At 44.5% G+C, this 19,703-nt stretch overlaps 1 protein-coding gene across 1 annotated transcript in view; it reads right to left on the reverse strand.

Annotated features, from left to right (window-relative positions):
- Positions 1 to 19,703, reverse strand: part of LOC119177294 (DNA topoisomerase I, mitochondrial) — a 144,296-nt gene that overhangs the window by 49,332 nt on the left and 75,261 nt on the right. The window contains exons 10-12 of the mRNA XM_075878362.1: positions 18,633 to 18,877; positions 11,904 to 12,091; positions 2,048 to 2,336 (exon numbers count right to left, since the gene is read on the reverse strand). Of these exons, the coding sequence (XP_075734477.1) occupies positions 2,048 to 2,336; positions 11,904 to 12,091; positions 18,633 to 18,877 (722 nt within the window). The remainder of the gene's footprint in view (positions 1 to 2,047; positions 2,337 to 11,903; positions 12,092 to 18,632; positions 18,878 to 19,703) is intronic.

Below are 19,703 nucleotides of genomic sequence, written 5' to 3' on the forward strand. Positions count from 1 at the left end.
TTTTATGCTGTAGACTGCCACAATTGTGACAACCAGTACATCGATGAGACCACTGATTTCAAGAAAAGTCAAACATCACGAATATGTTGCCAGGAAACGAGTGACCTAATATGCCCTCACTAAACACGTGGCCTCTACAGGCTACCAAATTGACTGGTCAAGCGCACGTGTTCTTGCCAAAGAAAGGCTTGGATCTACCTGCACCTGGCATATCAGCACATACAGACAACTGTACTTACGTTGAACAGGAGTGATGGGACGTTTTCGACAATGTAATCTTGGTGCTTGTATGACGTACTTGGACATAATTAAATACCCTGCATCTTTCTTATGGCTATTATTGTGAATAAGGCTCCCGTAGTGGGTGCTGAAATTTCAGTTAACTTTGTACATTTCTGTATATCTTTGGTAGGTGTATCCTTTTGCGTCCGCACTAAGAAGCAACAGTTCAGCACTACTTTTTATTTTTTCACGCATCTTCTTGCTGTTCACTGTAGTTGCAGCTGAAGGAGTGGCTTTTAAAACTTTGATCAATTGTATTGTCTATTTTTGCGATGACCGCACAGACTGCCATCATGTTTCCATGACTAAGCCAGATTTTTCAGAAACTCCCCAATTTTTCCCTAACTTTCCCAAAAACGTACAAATTGCCTGCCTTTTCCAGGTTTTCTAGGTTGGTAGACACCCTGACTGAGCAAACAGTAAAGTCCACAGTATCATTTGCTGTACCTATTGAATTATTTGACAGACTTTGTGAATTCAAATTTGGCTCTGCCAAGCTGGCTGCCTTGATATTCGGGAAATTCGTAAAATCGAGGAGTAGGGGTGGCAAAAAAAAAAAAATAGCACACAAGTTTTCTTTAGGGCAGCAGAAACATCATTCACTGTTCCAAATGATTGCCAATAACTTTTTTAGACATCAGCGATCATACTAGTTTAGTACTCAAAATTATGCATTGCATACACGCATGAGTCTAACAAAATTTGCTGTGTCCCGTGGCCAGCGCTACAGCCCCTTCCAAATAATATTGCACTTTTTTATGGGACACTGGTGTACTGCAGCAAAGATGGCTTAAGAAGCAACCTGCAGGGGTTAGAACAAAGACAAAAATTTTCTTATCACCACACCCACCCCACTCTCTCTCTCTTTTTTTTTCATTCCTGATGGGGTTAGGTTTAGGGCCCAACTCATATCGCTTGCAAGGCGAGTTTGACGAGACAAAGTAAGAACAGTGCACACACTTTGGCCCGGCGATGGTGCCGAATATCTATTGCCGGGACGATGCAACTTCAAGCCAAAAAAATGATTTATAGTGTTATTGCTACAGCAACACAACATGGTGGCTGGCAACAACTGCGTTCCCAGCACGTCGACCTTGTTCACGCATGAAAAACATGGCATATGCTCCTAACACATCATCATGGCATTTTCCGACTAGGAAATTCATATTTTCCGTGAAGCATTGGTGGCTACGGCAACGCATTTTTTTTTGGGGGGGGGGGGGGGTCAAAGTTCCGTGGTCCTGCTAATAGGTATCCGCTGTGGTCAGCGGGCGCGCAGCGTTGTTACTTTATCTTATACTTTGTCTGGTGAATCGGATCTCGCGAGTGTCCCCACCTAACCAGTGTATAACTTACACCGTAGTTTGGGGTTACGGTATGCACACTTGGTTTGATTGATGACACAAAATGCAGGTACCCTATGTGGCCCCCACTTATCAATAAAATTAGCTTAACTGAGAAAATTTTGAGGCTGGTCAGGCATTTTGGTGCAGCGTGGCGCAATTTTAGCAAATTTCATGGTTTTGGTGCAACAATGGGGAATTGGTATCAAATTGGCACAAGTGACGCAGCTGTTTCACCCCTGCATTTAACTATGGTTGGCAATGAGCTACTGGCCTTAAATTTTTTTTTTTTTTTTTGCAGTAGAATAAGCTTTCTCCCTACCTTTGCATATAAGCACTTTTGGCACACTTTACAGCTTGAACAATGCCATAATGTGATAACCAAGACCTCATAGACCTACTGCAACCTAATATATACACACCTTATCAATGAAGTAGAGTGCAACAGAACGCTGCCGGATGCGCATCTCCTTGGATTTCCAGTCACTCATGTAGTTCTGCCTAATCTTGTCCACACAAGATTTCAGCTTGCGGGCCATTTCATACTTTTGCATGTCCTTTTCCCCTTTCAGCTTGGAGCTAGGGTTCAGCATAATGTACTTTGTTTGCCCAAGAATATTTTCAGTCCACGAAGACAGCCATGACACATTGTCATCATGACGAACTTCCTTCCACTTGTGCCCTGGTGGTGGGTCCGGTACTTTAGCTTCCCTGTACAGTGGAAACAAAACAGCACAATCTAAACAGCACAATAATAATGACTGACTACATAACCTTGCACAGCTTTCAATAATGCTGTTATTTTATAGTACTTATGTTTGCTTCCAGCTCAAATATGTCTCACCTATCATTACACTAATACAGAATATTGAGGCTGTGCAAAATCGCTCGCCTTGTTTTATCTTAGCTAACCACAGTCCAGAACGCTACTTCCACAAATTAAAACTACTTCTAATAGTCCTTCTATAACCAGCCGTAGACGGCCGACTCGTATTTGTCTTTTTCGTAAACCCACTCTTCAGTTCTTGTTTATGCTTGCACCGCTATTTCACTCACGCCGGTTTGGTCCTCCCCATTTGTTGCCAGAACAGGAAAAGATTGAAATCATTTACCTGCCTGCATACCAAACACAGTCAACCACAGTGCTTTTTCGAAAATGCTCTACGTAAGAGGGTATGGTGGAGTAAATGGTATATGTTAAATATAGCACAGTATTTTAAAAACAACTGCAAGTAAGTCCATAAAATTTTATGTGCTCACAAAAAATGCCACTGGGTATTACGTTACACCCTTTTTTAAGCCTAGGTTGCTTATCCTTTTAATGGCCCACTCCAAAATTTTAAAGGAGATTTACTTATTTAATGAACCTTTACTTTGCAACTACCAAAACGAATCTAACTATATTCAGCAGCATTGTTGCAGAGACTCACAGGTTACCTCTGAACTAAGAATATATTACATTATTCATGAAGGTTTTGTAAACACAATAAAGATACTGGTTGTACAACATCAAAAGAGTGCCTATTGTGTAATTTTTTACAGCATCAATTTTTATAAAATCAGCTTTTCTTAAGGTTCAGACTGTATCTAACTTGTCGTAGCTTACGCATACAAAGTTTCATTGAAATTGATTCAATATTTTTTTGAGAAACGGTACATTGAAGTTTCAAAACTTACAGAAAACACAATTTGAGAAAAATAAATTTGTACGTGCGCATATTGCTTACGCCAGAGGGTGTGCAGCGCACTTAGGCGCGACATTTAAACCGCTTGGAGCGGCCGCTCGACGTCGGGCTTCCACAGGTTTGTTCCTCAGAGGACAGTGAATTTTTGGGTATTAAAATTGCAAATTCGATTTTTTTTGGGGGGGGGCTTTATCACATCTTCTTAATCTACACTGCGCACTACTCAAACCTCATTATAATGAATCCGGATATAACAAAATATGGGTTATAATGAAGTAAATGGAAAATAATCTCGCAATAGAATTAGTGTTAAAAATAAACCTATATAACGAATTTTTATATATAACAAACTTGTATTCAAGTAAGATTCAAGTTTGTTATAATGAGGTCCAAGTGTACAACCGCTTTGTGCACTTTACTTTTATGTATTTCCTTTGTAGTTTTTATTTTTTAATACATTTGATTTTTTTCTGCTTTTATTTCGTGACGACCCTCTCCCCTATATATAGTACTTCATGCTTTAAATAAATAAACTCTGTCCACCAAACTAAGAGAATGTTGTCGTTTAATAAGATAATGCCCAAATATTAGCCAAAAAACTATTTAAGAGCGTGCTGCTTTACCAAACCAAAAGAATGTTGTCTTTTAATAAGATAATGCCTAAATATTAGCCAAAAAACTATTTAAGAGTGTGCTGCTTTTATTTAAGTGCAAGAGTTCTTTACGGGAGATTGATTTCTAGTGTTTTATTACACTATCGGCATCAAATGAAACCCAAACAGCAGCAAGCGTTCGCAGCGGTATAGTGCATGCCGTCCACTAATGACCGTGGACAGGCGCATAGAGCTAAAGCTCGTTAATTCAACAACCGTTAATTTAGACATTTGAATTATTCGGATGGCTCTATCGGTCCTGGCCGAAGTGCATGTTGATGTATGGGACCAAACCTTCGTTGATTTGTCAGAATAAGGCTGCACATCACTTCATTCGAACAAATGCTGACGGCTGCCGCTACACAAAAGTGTGGTAAAGCTGCGCTGGCATCACTGGAGTCTAAACAAAATCTGAGTGACATTGCCACCGTCATCAACTATAATCCGTTTCACACATCATGTGCAACGTTGAGGAAGCTAGCAAGATTTCTTGCAGTTGATGCGTTCGCAACAAGAAGTAGTTCAATGTTCTTACCACCAAGAATTCAATTTTTCTGACGTTATTAGGGCGAGAAGTGATTGAACATATTGTGTGCCTTACAAACAAAAAGGCCATGGAATGTCTGTCATTATGTGGCTGTATAGCTTAGTTTTTGCATGACGATACATACAGGCTCTCTACTCTCAGTACGTCACAGTCGCAGCCACTTGGACTTTCAGTGTCGGTGCAGGATAGGACACCACGGGGTCGTTTGGTACCCGCGTTCTCTTGTGCTCGCCCGATTCCTTCTGTTCACTAGTAGCGCTGAAGTGGAGCACAAAGAAACGCGAGGGCCCACCGGTACTAATCATATGTAACGCGAGCAACCACGAAACAAGCAGAGTTATGCGTTTTGCTGGCTGAACTTCTGGCATAGCTTCCACAGCATTGCACCCAATTATGAAACTGAGTATAGTGGGGGCGATAGCAACCTCACCAAACGTTGGCATCTTGTTTCTTCGCTTCACTGTACCTTCGACGTAATTTACCCTTGCATTGTAGTGTCGGCATAGTCTTCTTGAAGCGATTCCCCCCCCCCCCCCCGTGACCGTGCACCAACGTGCGCAACAGTGATGGCAATTCTTGCAAAGCGGCAGAAGTACAAAGCCAAGAAATTGGTCACTAAAGTGAAAATTTCAGAAGCTCTGAAAAACTCTGAATCTCAATGGCACGTTATGATCAAGTGTACAACATTAAGCAGAGCACGTTGGGAATGTACGTGAAAAATGAACAGATTCGACAAGCCTTCAAAAGCGAGAAGTTTCATGCATCTAGAAAGTGGCTGCGAACCGCAGCTCATCCCCAGCTACGTTTGCCTTTCAGCTGATGGACCAGCGTATCATCAACTACGTGAAGTCTAAGTACCCCACACACCTGCTAGAGCAAATGATCCTATGCTTAGAAGTTGGAATGTTGACTCAAGTGGACTTACTCAGTGCAGTGCACATTATCACCCACATGTTAAAAAGCACTCCTCTACAAATCATAACCAACCGTTTTTGGCAAAGCAGTTTTGTGAGGCTCGAACATGCGGCAGTAGCTGAAGATGGCATCGACGAGGTGTCAGCAGAGTTCACCGACGATGACTGCCTGACCTTCGATGCTGTCCTTCCCAAAGATGTGACCCTTTAGGACTACATAAAGATTGATGATTATGTTGCTACAACTGGTCTTCTGACTGATCAAGAAATTATTAACGATGTCACGGCACCCACTAAGATCAAGATTCTGACGAAGGGTCATGCAAGATGCAACAGTGACCTTATTGCACCTCACGGGAAGTCCCTGAGCACTTTTAGTATTAGAGGATGTTTGCCTGAGCACTTCAGACTGTTTGCGAGCTGTTGACCATTTGGAAAAGATAAGAAAAATTGTCAGCTAGAATCTGCACGAAAACGCAAACAACCATTACCAAATACTTCAGCAAACAAAGGTATGCTTCTCCAACTTAATTTTAATGCTTTTCCTGCTCATTCATTAATTCAGCATTCGCTTAATTCGCACGTTTTATTTCGGTCCCAGGAAATCTGAGCTTTTACTGTATGCGTGCACACTGCTGCTGAAATGGATGCACACACATGTCAATAGTGATGACTGGAGGGCGCGCACTAAAACGTTTCATTTGCCGTTGACAGTACACTGAAAAAGCTGTAAACACTTCCCAGCTGGAACTGTTATGATCATTTGCTTGTTAAATCGCACATTGGTTTGCACCTGAACATGGTAGAAGCTTTACCAGATATATCGATATTATGTCAAGTACACTAGGCCTATAATTGAAAGTCATCTTTTTGGCACAATATCCAGCATTTATATGTGAACTGCAATCTTGGCACACTAAAACATCCACCAGCATGAGAAATAAAACCAGTATTAACTTCAGTTTCCCCAAATGCACAAATGACCATTTAAATATGCATAAACTTGTTATGCTATATATGTGTTTTTGCTTTGATGAGCTACAGTGGAACTTCGATTATACGTCCCCCGGTTTACCGGCAACCCGCAAATTACGACAGATCAATTTGGTCCTGGCATAATCCCCACAGAAATAATGTATTGAAAACCTTTGTTATACGACGCAGTTTTATGTCAACACCACATCTTATGACAACTTTTCGATTCCATCCAGGGAGAGAAGAGGCGCACCACTTTTACTCTAATCGAACGTCGGCCAAATATTCACCAGTGCAAAATATCCATTTCCATTCCCCTAGGTTGATTAGAAAAGTAGAGAGTGAGACAGTCTTCCCTTTATTCCCTTGGCAGTTGGTGTGTCTTAGTATACGCCTCGATTGTGTGAACAATCAGAGTCGTTACCTAGACAAGCTCTATCTACGCAGAGTAGCTTCAGCTGGCTGAAAATCTCATATCCGAGATCCAAATATTTTCCACTTTTCGGTACATGAAACCTGGTTGGCATACAGCTGACCTTCTATCTTGGTTTGCGGCACTTGCACTCACAGGTTTGTGCATGCAAAAGGACAAGACGCTGCCTTTTTCACTGCGCAAAAAAATTTAGTAGACCAGAATGTTCATAACAACAGCGGGACATTAGTGCACTTCACAATGCAACAAAAGGGAACATGCACAGCTCGGTCATGCACAAAAACACGTGGTTTGTTCTCATGAGGTGATGGTGATCACGCTGTATCAGACTCTTCGTAATGGGAGGCTGTTGGCAACACTGTTCTGGTTTCGTTTTCATGCACAGGCAGTCTTCGGCCTCAATTGATCGGGAGAAAGATGCGCGCTGGATTTGTGTTTTTAAAGTTGAAGATAAAGACTTGCTCGCACCTCAGTGAGCCAAGTAATGCAGCCATTGGCAATAATAATTTAATCTACCTTCCTTAGAGAAACAAGGTCGTGCCGCGAGCTCATTTAAGCGGTCAGTGCCCGTTTACAGTCAACCCTCGTTAATACGTAGTTGGCCGGGAACGACGTTTTGGTACGAACTAAGCGATGTACGAATTAATCGTCAGTGCCAGTTTAGCGGCAACTTACAGGTAAAAAAAAGAATGCCACAATTCTCACACACGTAGGCACGCAACCTTTACTTATGGACAGGCAGCAAAAAAATCTGTGATTTTCACTTGTCGCCACGGTGGCCTTGCCGCGATGATGGCATCTTCGAAGTCGTTGAGGCCGCGAGCCAGCCGGTCCATTAGGACGCGCTTCTCGGCAAAGGCTCGCATCACAGTTTAGCCCAAGCAGCTTCGGATAACGAGGGGCCATTGTCCACTTCGACATCGCTCTCCTCCTTCCGTCCGCTTGAATCGGAATGAGGTGCCACGGCGGCAACAATGTCACCGCCGGAAAAGTCCGAAGATGCAACGATGTTCCGTTTACATCTCAGAAAGTGCCGAAGTTCAACTTTTTTACTCCCTCTCCTTGTCGCTCAAACACCTCAACAAGGAGGCTCTCGCATCTCGCATCTCGCAGTCTTCGGTGTCCTCACCATCCTCTATGTCGTTCTTCTGGCATCTTGAACTGTGCTCGAGCAAAACAGTTCCGTATCGTTGCAGGTTGCACCTGCATCCATGAGTGCGCAAGCAGGTGTATAGCACCCAGGAGGTCTATCGTGTACGTTTTGTCGTCCTCCATGGTGAGCAACATCCTCCGCAACAGATTTTTGCGGTAAATCTGCTTGACAGAGCGGATGATGCCCTGATCGGGGGGGTTGGGCGAGCGCTGTCGTGTTGAGCGGCAAAAACAATAGCTTAATAGCTAACAGGTTACCCACATCAACATGCGCCGACGCATTGTCAAGTACTACGAGTATGCTCTTTTCCTTGGCAGCAAAATGGCGGTCTAGCTGGCGCACATACTCCTCGAACAGCTGGGCTGTCATCCAGGCTTTTTTGTTGTGCTTGTAAACAACGCCGGATGGAAACAACGTCGCGGGTTTCCATACTTGCCAATGACCATCAGTGGCAGCTTCTCACTACCGGTCATATTTACGCCAAAAGCGACCGATATGCTATTTTTGGCATGTTTCCCGCCACTGCACTTCTCGTTCCTAAATGCCAACGTCCTGTTTGGAAGCAGGCAATAGAAAAGTGACGACTCATCAAAATTAAAAAGTTCGAGGGTTCCTACAAAACGTTGCCATTCAACAGCTTCTTCTTTGTCTGCTGCAGCAGCCTCGCCACCTACAACCTTTCCCATGATGCTGTAGCGGGCTTTAAACCATGACAACCAGCCATTGCAGCAGGCAAAATTGGAGCAGTTAAGCTGATCTGCGAAAGTTTGTACCTTTTCGGTTAAAAGGGGTCTGCTAACAGGAAGGTTCATGCTCCGCGCCTTTTTTAGCCAAAGAAGCAGGGCCTTTTCCACTTCGAGAAAAGCTTAGTCTCGGATGCTTCACCTCTTCAAATTGCTGCCTGTGCAGTCAGTCTGCACAAAGTCGTCAGCCGCAAGTTCTTTTGGCGGGCTACCGCAGATTTCTTGGCCCCATTTTCAATGGGGTGAATTATCTCAAGTTTTTCTTTTACACTCAAGGCGTGGTACTTCAGCATAATGAGAAGTTTTAGTGTGCGAATTCAATTGCACATCTCGTGTACAACACACAAAAATTAAAAGAATAAAACACGACAACCCGCACAAGAAGAACGTAGATAACGCAACACCACCACACTGCCGCCACAATCAACACTGCGGAAAAGTGAGGACTATACTCTGTTCCAGAGGTTCCGTGCAGCACTGCGGAAGCCGCAGGCCTTCTCAACCAGTCAGGAGGGCGAGCTCATCTAAGTGTATCCTTCCATGCCCTGTCGTCTGCTAGCGACGTGTGCTGCAGCGAAAGCGGCAATAGCGTTTCGGGACACTGTGCAACTGTGCAATGAGATAAGCTGTAATTGTGAAAGTGGTTACATATTCTTCTCGGCACCGTAAAAGCCTGCGTCTTGCGTCTTCTAGATACTTGCACGTAGACATTTGAGGGATAGGGTTCAATGGCTCACATTTCGGTGGAAAGCACCGCACTAGCCAAATTGAATATGAAAGCACCACGTTTCATCAGATTTTGTATACACATGCCTATGGGCATGCGAAGTGCCGCTCGCGTTTGATACGAAATGATGGCTTTATTCCCGGTGCCTCGCAGTTCTTATCGTGCCTCGCTGTGCTTATCGTGCTCCGCTAACCACTTGTACAGCGCACGCTCGCTGACGTTGGTGAACACAGCCGTTCTCTTAATGAGAGAGCTCATGCTTGCATTTCTGCCGCACTCCTTACGCAGTGTCCTGAACACATTTAGAGCCAACTGCTTTGCTCCCTTGCCGTAAAAGCTTATCTGGGAACGATATCGCACGGGTGAACCGGCCGCCGCCATTTTGACAGGAGTGACCAAACCTGCAACCGCGGACTAATCACAACCCAAGAGTGGGTCTTCCGCGGTGCTGTGGACGCTCGGGCTGTGCGGACTACTCATAAAGTTTAGGCAGTGTCGTACCATTCCTTCGTATTTTAGAAGTAAAAACATAACACATACTAGCCAGAACAGCGTTATTTCTCTCGTCATTTGCATGTCATCACACGTACAAGCAAGAACACTTTCTACAGTATCATGGAGCCACAAAAATGCGACAAAATCGTCATACAAAACAGCTACAACACGCAGAGAAACCTTCAAGTGAAAATTCTCCGAGGAGACCGCTTGCAAAAGTCATGAGGACAAACGACGGGCTACGTATATGGGGCACTACATATCACTTCGCAACAACCTGCGTTCGAGGGTCGTGTAGCCTTGGCTCTGCTGCACAGAACTTCTGAAACAGAGGATAAAGATCGAATGAAAAAACGTGCTCAGCCTGACTCAGCGCAGTTCAGCCATTTATACAGTCGAAACCCGCAATAACCAAATCGGCGGGGAAACCGAAAAATTTCGTTTTCGCGAGAATTTCGTTGCCGCGAGTACGAGACATAGAAACAGTGATACGGCCAGCAGAACGAAAATTTATTGCCAGAAGTCCGTCAACTTACTTTGCTGACCCTTGCCATGCAACAACTTCAAAGTTCTCCCTTCGCACTAGAAAAAGTGGTCCATTGCTACGTCGTCGTCATGTGCACCGAAGAAGGAGCGAAGGGTGTCCAGTGCATCCGAAACAACCCGCGGGTTGTTTTGGGTGCGCTAGCGTGTCGTTCCTGCCCGCAGTCTCGCTGCCAACGGAGTTAGGGCTAAGGCCGACTCCGATGACGCGCCGTGCTCGTAGACCGCGCGCTCGCTCTTAGTAATCTGATCGTGCATCCGGTGCGGCCACTCGTAGTAATCTGACCGTGCCGCCGCTTACACTTTGTTGCTTGCGACGAAGCATGTCGCCACGAATGCGCTACCGTGTCGTTCCTGCCCGCAATCTCGCTTTCGGCGACGTGAGGGCTAACGACGACTCCGATGTCACGCCGCGCTCATAGTAACCTGATTGCGCATCCGCCTACTGCTCCTAACTAAAGCGCAATTACATCTTAAGTGATCATCGAGCCATGAACACATCACGAAGTAGCGATTTTCAAGAGCCATGTCCTTGCGACGCACAAGCAGCAGACGACGATCTCCTGGAGCGAGCATCGGGCCAATGGCGAGGCAAGCTGAGGCAACATGACGGCGACAGCCAATCAAGGGCCTCGAAACGACCTTCAAACATTTGCTTTTTGTGCGTTTGTTTTTGAACGGAGGAGCCAGCCGAGTCCGGAAAGTTAAACACAGAGAAATGCTCTTTCCGATGAGCCTAAGAAGCCGGCTCCCAGCCCCCCCATCGTGAAGCCATAATTTTTTGATAATAGCTGTTTTCTAATGATTTCCAGAAAAAGTTTTGCCACCTAGGTGGGTGAAATGAATTTTCCGAAGCACTTCTGAGTGGTTTTCAGTGTAGATATTTCGGAATCAGATAGAAAAGGGGTCCCAGAAACTGAAAACAAGATTTTCAAGAGATCTTTCTTTTTTTCCCATTTTTCGCGTCCCCCCTAAGTAACCAAAAATAGCGGTACCCAAACTAGCGCGGCAAAAGCAGACGTTTATAAATTTTGAGTGCGCATAACACGCATATGAGCATATTTTCGACAGTTAACCTTTGGCGGGAAGATAAAATAAGGCCCGCACCGTGGTAGAAAATTCGTTAATGCGGGATCGCTGTCCAAAAACATTTCGTTGCCGCGAGATACGCAGTACATGGGCTTCTATGAACGTTCGCCAGGGATCTGGAAATATTTTGTTGCCACGGGGATTTCGTACGCGCAGGGTTTCTTTATTGCTGGTTTCGACTGTTTTACGTACTTGGCTTGGATTTAAGAGCGACAGCGAATTCGCACACCCTACCGGGAGAAGCGACCTAAAGTTCCTGGCTTACCAAAAACCGATCTGGAAAACCATGCGTTTCAAAAACTTCAAAAACTATTTACTCACTTTCCAATGTTAATAATAACATCTTCGGGCATGATGCGACGCTTTAGCATGCCCATTTTTGGATGCTCTCCACGACCACGAAACAAACCAGGAGGTTCAATCTTGAAGTTACCAATCTTCTGTTTGTGACCATCAATGATGCAGAATCCATACTCTTCCACCAATTTTTCATTCTGCACTTTGATTACCTGTGAGTAAAAAAAGAAATTTCAGAGTAGTGTTAAAAAGATCTATTACACTGAGCTTGAAATGATAGCTGAAAAATACCAGTGTCAAAAATTTTTGTACAGCTGGTTATCAACAGCTTGTTACTTTCTTTCAAATCATTCGCACCTAACTCCTGACATCTGAAATGTCAGGAAAAACAACCTACTAAATGTTTTCATAGTTGAAGCACTGCGGTGACATGTAAGAGAGTAAAGAGAATCTACTCACCTAGCAACTTTCCAAGTTAATTTATCACCAACATATTGTGAGCGCTAACTATGTACTTCATTTTCATCTGTATGACCAAACCATTGTAGTTATCATCATCATATGTCACATGGGCTGGGCTGCTTTGGCTCGTGCATCTGGATTAAAAATACAACCGTACCGGACGTGGTCTCATAAGTGGTGGAGGTGCTGGGTGTGAAAAGTGACCAGACAAAGGGTGCGCTCATGGTTAGAAGTTTGTGCAGAGGATCCACAATAGTAGCGAAATCGCGTACGAAGCAGCGGAAATACGATGCCAAGCCAAGGAAGCTGCGGAGGTCTTTGGGTGTGGTTGGTGTAGGAAAGTGCAGTACCGCAGCAACCTTGTCGGGATCGGGCTCAACACCATGTTTACTGACGACGTGACCTATTACCTTGACGCTGTGACTGGCAAACCAACACTTCTTAGTGTTGAGCTGGAGACCGGCCTTAGCTAAACACGTGAGGACTTCGTCTAACCGTTCCAGGTGCTGTGGGAAGCTGGTCGAAAAGATGACAATGTCGTCCAGGTTATGAGACCACGTCTGGTACGGCAGTAACCAAGTTATATTTTTAATCCAGATGCACGAGCCAAAGTGGTTCAGCCCGCGTGACATACGATGACAATCACTAGAATGGTTTGGTCATAGAGATGAAGATGAAGTACATAGTCAGCGCTCACAACATTGGTACATTTGTGCATTTGAGCCCTGCTACGATACTGGCATACCTGTACATTTCACGTTTTTTCTACTTGATTGTGTGAAGCAACATTAAAGATTGCATCCAAGTAGATGCACCTCCTGTCGTGTACTTCTAAGAGGATTCGATGTGGGCTAGTAGTTATTGCGCACGAATCCAGTCTTTAGTGTTGTCCTGGTCTTTTAGTATAGTAGTGAAGCAAAAGAACAATACTTGTAGAACTACATTTGTTGCCTCTCCAAGGTTTGCTCAATCTGGGATCTCCTAAGCAGTTAGGGAACATGCCTTGGTAAAGGTGTGCCTGCGGAGTACGAGAACCTACAAATTGGACTGGGGCTTCCAGGTTTTCACACAGTGGTGCAATGTCAAAAGGAACACTGGTGTGCACGGCGAGAATTGGGAACCACAGCCAGCTGACAGCTGGAATGAGTGTTACACAGACACTGTGCCCGCTGCAAGTGGTTCTCCTTCATTGTGTGGACGGTTTGATTCACGATGATTCAAAAGACAGCAGCGGATGACAAAAAGAGCACCACACATGGAGCACAATGCCTGCGTGGAACTCATGCAAGCCACGAAGAACCCACTATGCCCTCCGGCTTCAGCACAGGACCACCGTGATAACCACTACAGTAGTGGTCCTCTATTTCAATACTCAAGCCGTAGCTCACCTTTGCAAGCTTTTGCCATCAAGCCGTAGCTCACCTTTGCAAGCTTTTGCCATCGTCACATCTTCACGCATGCCTTCCCCCCCCGTCCTTGGGTTCTTGCTGTTTTTGCTAAGAAGCACCTTTTTTTCTAGCAACAATGGTGGCTCATCTGCTGGGTGTGCTTTCTTCTAGGTGGCTACACCCTTCTCATTACTTTAATATGCCGCTCTCTTTGCTTTGCTTGGTAGAGTTAATTTACAAAAGTGTTCTTTCTAGCACGAACATGCAGTCATTTTGAAACAATTGCTTCTGTGGGAATGGCTATTTTTCAGATTCCAAATACAATTTAGGCCCAAACTCCAAGACCGCAGCTTCCAGTAATGAGGGCAAGACAACTTCCGGGACATAGAAATTTAACCATATGTGATTACCATAGCACAAACCTGTGTACAGTGTGTTCTGTGGTTTGCTGCTCATATTTCTTTTATAAAATAAGGACGTGAGGACCACAGCAGCAGTGTCTTTGGCATTGCTCGCTCAGTTTTTCCCCCCCTTATGACTTACCAAAAGTAAACCAGTATTTCCCCGACAACTTACTTTGTTTACTTGCACAATAAACGCACTCGCATAATGAACGCACCCCCAGTTTGGTCGCTAGAAGTTATTTTTTTTCCCCACGCATCATAGGTGTACCTTAAACTTGGCCGTGATCAGTTATTCAGAACAATATTTGCGCGGTTGCAATTTGACGCCCTCTAACGTTAGCAAGAGCGAAGAAAAAGAAAAAAAGACCTCAGCAGTGTGGGCTCGCCGAGTGAAGAAGATGAGTGGTTGCCTGGGCGTCGCAGTAACCTTCATACAGGCGCTGGCGTGGCTCTTCCCATACGCGCCCAGCATGGATCGTGCGATAGCGTGCTCATGAAGTCTACTTTGAGTTTCTTGTCTGGGAAAGCCTCATCATCATTGGGTTTGCTACCTTGTCCGCAAATTTAAAAGCTTTTCAGCTTTCCGACACGACCTTTCACTTTGCTGCCACTACGCAGACTTGCACAACCTCGGTGAACTTTTGTCGCTGTTGATTTCCTGGCTGCAAACTTAAACATCGCATCACGCATGCTGCCCTTTGATCTGTGCTTGAGTGCAATCATTTTGTCGGCCAATCTTCATGTTGTCTTGTACAAACTTCCCACGACAACATGCAAAAGCGTTGGCTAGGTCTAATTAGCGTTGGTTGCTTTTCGATGGCGGTCGCGGGCGATCAAAGTTGCGGTGGCTCTACTTTAAGGAAAGGGGCATGGGTGGCCCTTTCAACACTAGAATGAATTTGGATATGACGTGCAAGCCCGTAAAATCTAATGATCGGTACCGTTCAGTGCAGAAAATTTCGCTTTGATAATGTGCATAATCTAAGTGGCCTGAAACGTAATCAGCCAACTTCCGCGATGCCACTTCCTTGCCATACGATATATAGATATTTTTTTCGCATTTGTTTTGTAAGACGTGCGAATCTTTCAATGTTAATTTTTAAAAATTTCAACGCATAGTATGCATGCCCCGATTCTCAAATGCATGCGCTCAACAAGTTTTGAGCTAGTGTAGCCTATGAAGAAGGTTGTTCTGACTATAGTGCAAATATTCGAGACCTCGGGAACTTGCGTTATCAGCTTGTATGCTGAAGTCGCAAATAAAAATTTTCGAAATTTTACCCTGCATAATCCGCACATTTGGAGTCAATTTTCTGAAGAAAAAAAAAGTGCACCCATTAGGCGAGTAAATACGGTATTAGGGAGAAAAAACATTGGCCCATATCCACCTAGTTGTGGATGTCAAATGTCATTCTAAGCAATGTGCACCTTTATACTTATAGCCCAAGCAGCAAAGGTCATGTCAATAATACTAATCTGCCTACAGTAGCACAGCACTTTGACCTATGAGCAAGGGCAAGATTTGACACACAAGTACTGTTGAACATCACGGTGCCCCTGGAGTCGTTTCAGCCAGGCATATATATGCACCTTTTCCCTCCCACACACCGATTTCTTAGGCAATGGATAAAGGTCACCTGCATTCGCTTTTTACATAGCAGCAACGAGAGAGGTCACAAACTGAGGCAAGATGCTGTGCTCTCACTTATTTGTTCTATTAAAGTTCATACATGCACCCAAGTGCTTAGCAAGAGTGACCTTTTCAGTGATGCTACTGGCTTAGGCTGCTTTGGAGCAGACAAGAATGTGTTTTGGAACAGCAAATGTGCCTTTCCGAGCAGACATTGCTAGAGTGAATTTTAAGATGCCTATTGTGTTCACAAAAAAGTGCGTAAACAGCGGTTGTGTCAAGCCGACGTTCCGATTCTGACAAGCGGTCTTGTTTTCCTCAGAACAAAACTGTTCTAGCCTTGAGAAAAACAAGTCCACTTGTCACAACCCCTCTTTATGAAGAATTTTTTCTCATCGCAAGCTTGCATCCACCTTTTCCTGCCATTTTTTAAATACTGTGTTCATGACACACGAATGAATGATAAAATGTGCTACACGCTATTCAAGCATAATAAAGTAATATATATATATATATCACTGACGGATAACCTGACCACATTTAAATATACAAAGCCAATGATTAAATTTAGAACCATCAACGTGACTGACGATCAGTTGACTGCCAATTTTTTGGAAGCCAGATTTTTGAGATAAACTTGCGAACTCAGACGATTTCACCACAGCATCAGAAGCCCTATCGACGTCTATGGATAAGAACATCAGAAATTTTCAATGCTGAAACTCTTCGGCGTTCGATTTTTTTAGGCTTTCAGCCGACATTCCAGGTATGAAACAGCATTACTTAAAAGTCCCTACCTTTGCTACGTCTATGACCTCGTAGGCTTCAACGAGCACTTGCAAGAGTCAATCGGCGTCACAGTAATGTCCGAAAATTGGCTTTGCTGCAATGCATAAGTGCTATGAGGTGAAGCAGAAAAAAAAAAAAAAATTCGAAAGGGGGCGGTTTTAACGTGGAATGAGGTGATGTCTAACGGATAAGCATCGGAAATGCTCAGAGGCATGATGGCGGCGATAAGGCAAACACCCCAGTAAGACTTAATCGCTTTATGATAAGCATCTTCAGCTTACTGCTTGTTACTGCATGTGGCGCCGTTGTCGGTGAACTGCCCGCCTTTTAATCACTCACGCCCACCGCCGTCCACGCTGCCTTTCTGTACGAGTTAGCAAAGTGTGCCACACAGACGCGATGCCTTCACGAACGAAAGCTCGCCATTGCCGCGGCTGTTTGCGGTCAGGAACGGAGTGGGCATTAAGAACATTTTTTTAATGAAAAACACGAGCATACGAAAGCGCTCCGGTAGGAATGGAGTCAGCTGTGTAGGCAATTTGCTGCACACAACTAGGATCTATCAGTCTCGTGTGGCAGCAAGAGCGGCGCATCTTCCAAGTGCACACACGCGTCGCGGAGGTCCGGACAAATATTCCTTTATTCTGCCACACCCTTCATGTTCTGGGTCATTGTTTCCACACGCTCCATGCGATATATCCACAACTTATTCCGCCCTTTGCTGGTATCAGCGGCGCTCATCACAAGATGCATATTTGAAAATGGACATCAGCAGGCCCTGAATGTATTTACGACAGCCTGAGCATGCATCTCATAAGAGTACTCTAGAAGGCATTAAAGCTATTTCAGATGGAGCTGTGGCGATTTGATTACTTGAGCGGAATAAAAGTCGTGAATCTTTTTCGGGACAATTTCCCAGTTCCTAGAAAGTTAAATAAATGGGGCATTCACTGCGTCCCAACCACCCACGGTCTCAACAGTGGCATTTGTCCCAGTTTCGCTTGGCTTGGTTCGGGTCGCGTCTTATGCAGGTGCACCGCGATGTCATTTTAGACAGGAGAACCTCAAGCAGTTTCGTTTCTGAAAGTCGGAGCATGCCCTTGGGCGCAGGTTGGGTGCAGACTCGCCAAATTTTAAGGTAATGTAGCAGCATGTAGCAGCTAGGGCAATTCTGTGCAGTTTGGCGCAATTGACGCAGCGGTAGCATCAGTGCCTTTGTTATTTTACATGTCATTTTTTCAATAAAGTTGTAGCTTGTTAAAAACTACCACTTCATGCTCCCACTATGGTGCGACATATGAATGCATCACTTATGGTTGTGTGCTAAATGAGTGCCGGACAGTTTTGCACATGAATTCGCCTGTAATGCTGTGTGCCATAGAAATTTGCAGAATGCAAATTTTCTGCCTACTTCGTGTGAGAAACAGTCTTTCATTAGAATTCTCATACAGTTAAACCCCTTTATAAGAGACACTTGGGCTATAAGAGACACCTTATATTAGGGACAAGTGCTCCCCAGTATGTGTCTCTTATAAAGGGGCTCAACTGTATTTATAAAATTAAGCATCAAGCATTACTGCCTTACATTACTGCCATTACAGGCTGGACACCTCCAATCCTTCATGCAATGCAATGTCCATTGCAATGTGCCACTTGAAATTGCAATGACATTCTGTGAAAGCAAATGAGCTATAATCAAAGTACATCGATCCTCAAGGTCAACTTTCAACAGGACATTTAGCCTGAGAAGAATTAGCACATGTATGCCTCAATGTCACCAAGCTTGACTGTCATCTATTTATCCTTTTGAAACATAGTAGGAAATGTGCCATGTCAGAAGCCACCATTAATTAGATTCAACAGATAACTTTACCCAATGGTCCCTTTGAAACCTCGAAGGTAAAAAATGTGCCGTCTCAGAAGCCACCATATAGCTAACTGTTATAAATTCTGCACTAATTCTGTAATAATAAATTACAGTTAGCACTGAACACAGACTGTCCCACGACCCACAAGAAAATCAGCACCATGATATACTAAGCCAGTCCTAATCAATATCCTTTATTACGCTATACATTACCTGTTTCTCCTCCTTGGTCATGGCCTTGCGTTCTTCAGACTTCTGCTTATAGTAAGCATCAATTTCTTTGAAATTGCACTTCTTGAGGTCTGTGATGAGCTCTGCTTCCTTAGAAGTCATGCACTTCCGCCAGTCATGGAAGAAATTCTTGTTGAACACATCCTTGGATGTGTAGTCATGATCAAGCATCCTACCGTAAAACCCAGCTACCTCCTCAGCCTCGGGGCTCAGCTTGACCGGAACACCTGCAAAAATTCCCAATTCCAAGGCGCAATCAAACCTTTCCCCAATAGTGCTTACCTCTCGCAATTTTACAGCAGTAAATATTTAGTTCTGGAGCACGTAATCTTACTATTAGGAGCACTTCGGTTCGGAATAGGTATACAGTCAAACCACCTCGTTATATCGAAGTTGAAAGGAAGTCGTAATTACTTCGCTATCACCATTAGTTCGTTAGTTCGTTATCACCATTAGCCGCACGATGTTTTCTTTCGCCCACTTGGTAGCCTCTGCTTCGTCGACAGATTGCGATTCGCCGCAGACCGCTCTCCCGACAATGTCGTGGCGCTCCTTGAAGCGGCGTTGGAGCCAACCCGAACTTGCTACGAAGTTGTCATAGCCCATGATGCAGGCAAAGTCTCTCGCTTTGCTTTGAAGCAAGGCGCCGCTCACCGGCAGATTCACGGCCCGCGTGTCTAAGAACCATTTAAAAACGGCCCTTTCGACCGCTTCAAAGGCAGGTGCCCTCATCCTCTTAGCGCTTCCTTTCACGCCACGTGCAACAGTGTCGATGATGGACTCCTGCTTGCTCAAGATGGTTGACAGTGTGCTCGTCGATACGCCAAAGTCTCTTGCCACATTGCCTTTCTTGGTCCCCGATTCGACTGCTCTTATCATAGCCGCCTTCTGATCTAGCGTTATGCGCTTTCCCTTCCCGCCTGGCGCATTCATGTTGCTGGAATCACGAGCGCAGCACGATATAAGATAAGGCGGAAGTGGTCGAAAAAGAAAAGAAACACGCACGCAAAAGCAACGCGGCTCACGTCGGCGAGCGACAACACTTGCAAAGTG

Source organism: Rhipicephalus microplus, chromosome X (assembly GCF_043290135.1).
Source record: "Rhipicephalus microplus isolate Deutch F79 chromosome X, USDA_Rmic, whole genome shotgun sequence".
In the NCBI taxonomy this organism is placed as follows: Eukaryota; Metazoa; Arthropoda; class Arachnida; order Ixodida; family Ixodidae; genus Rhipicephalus; species Rhipicephalus microplus.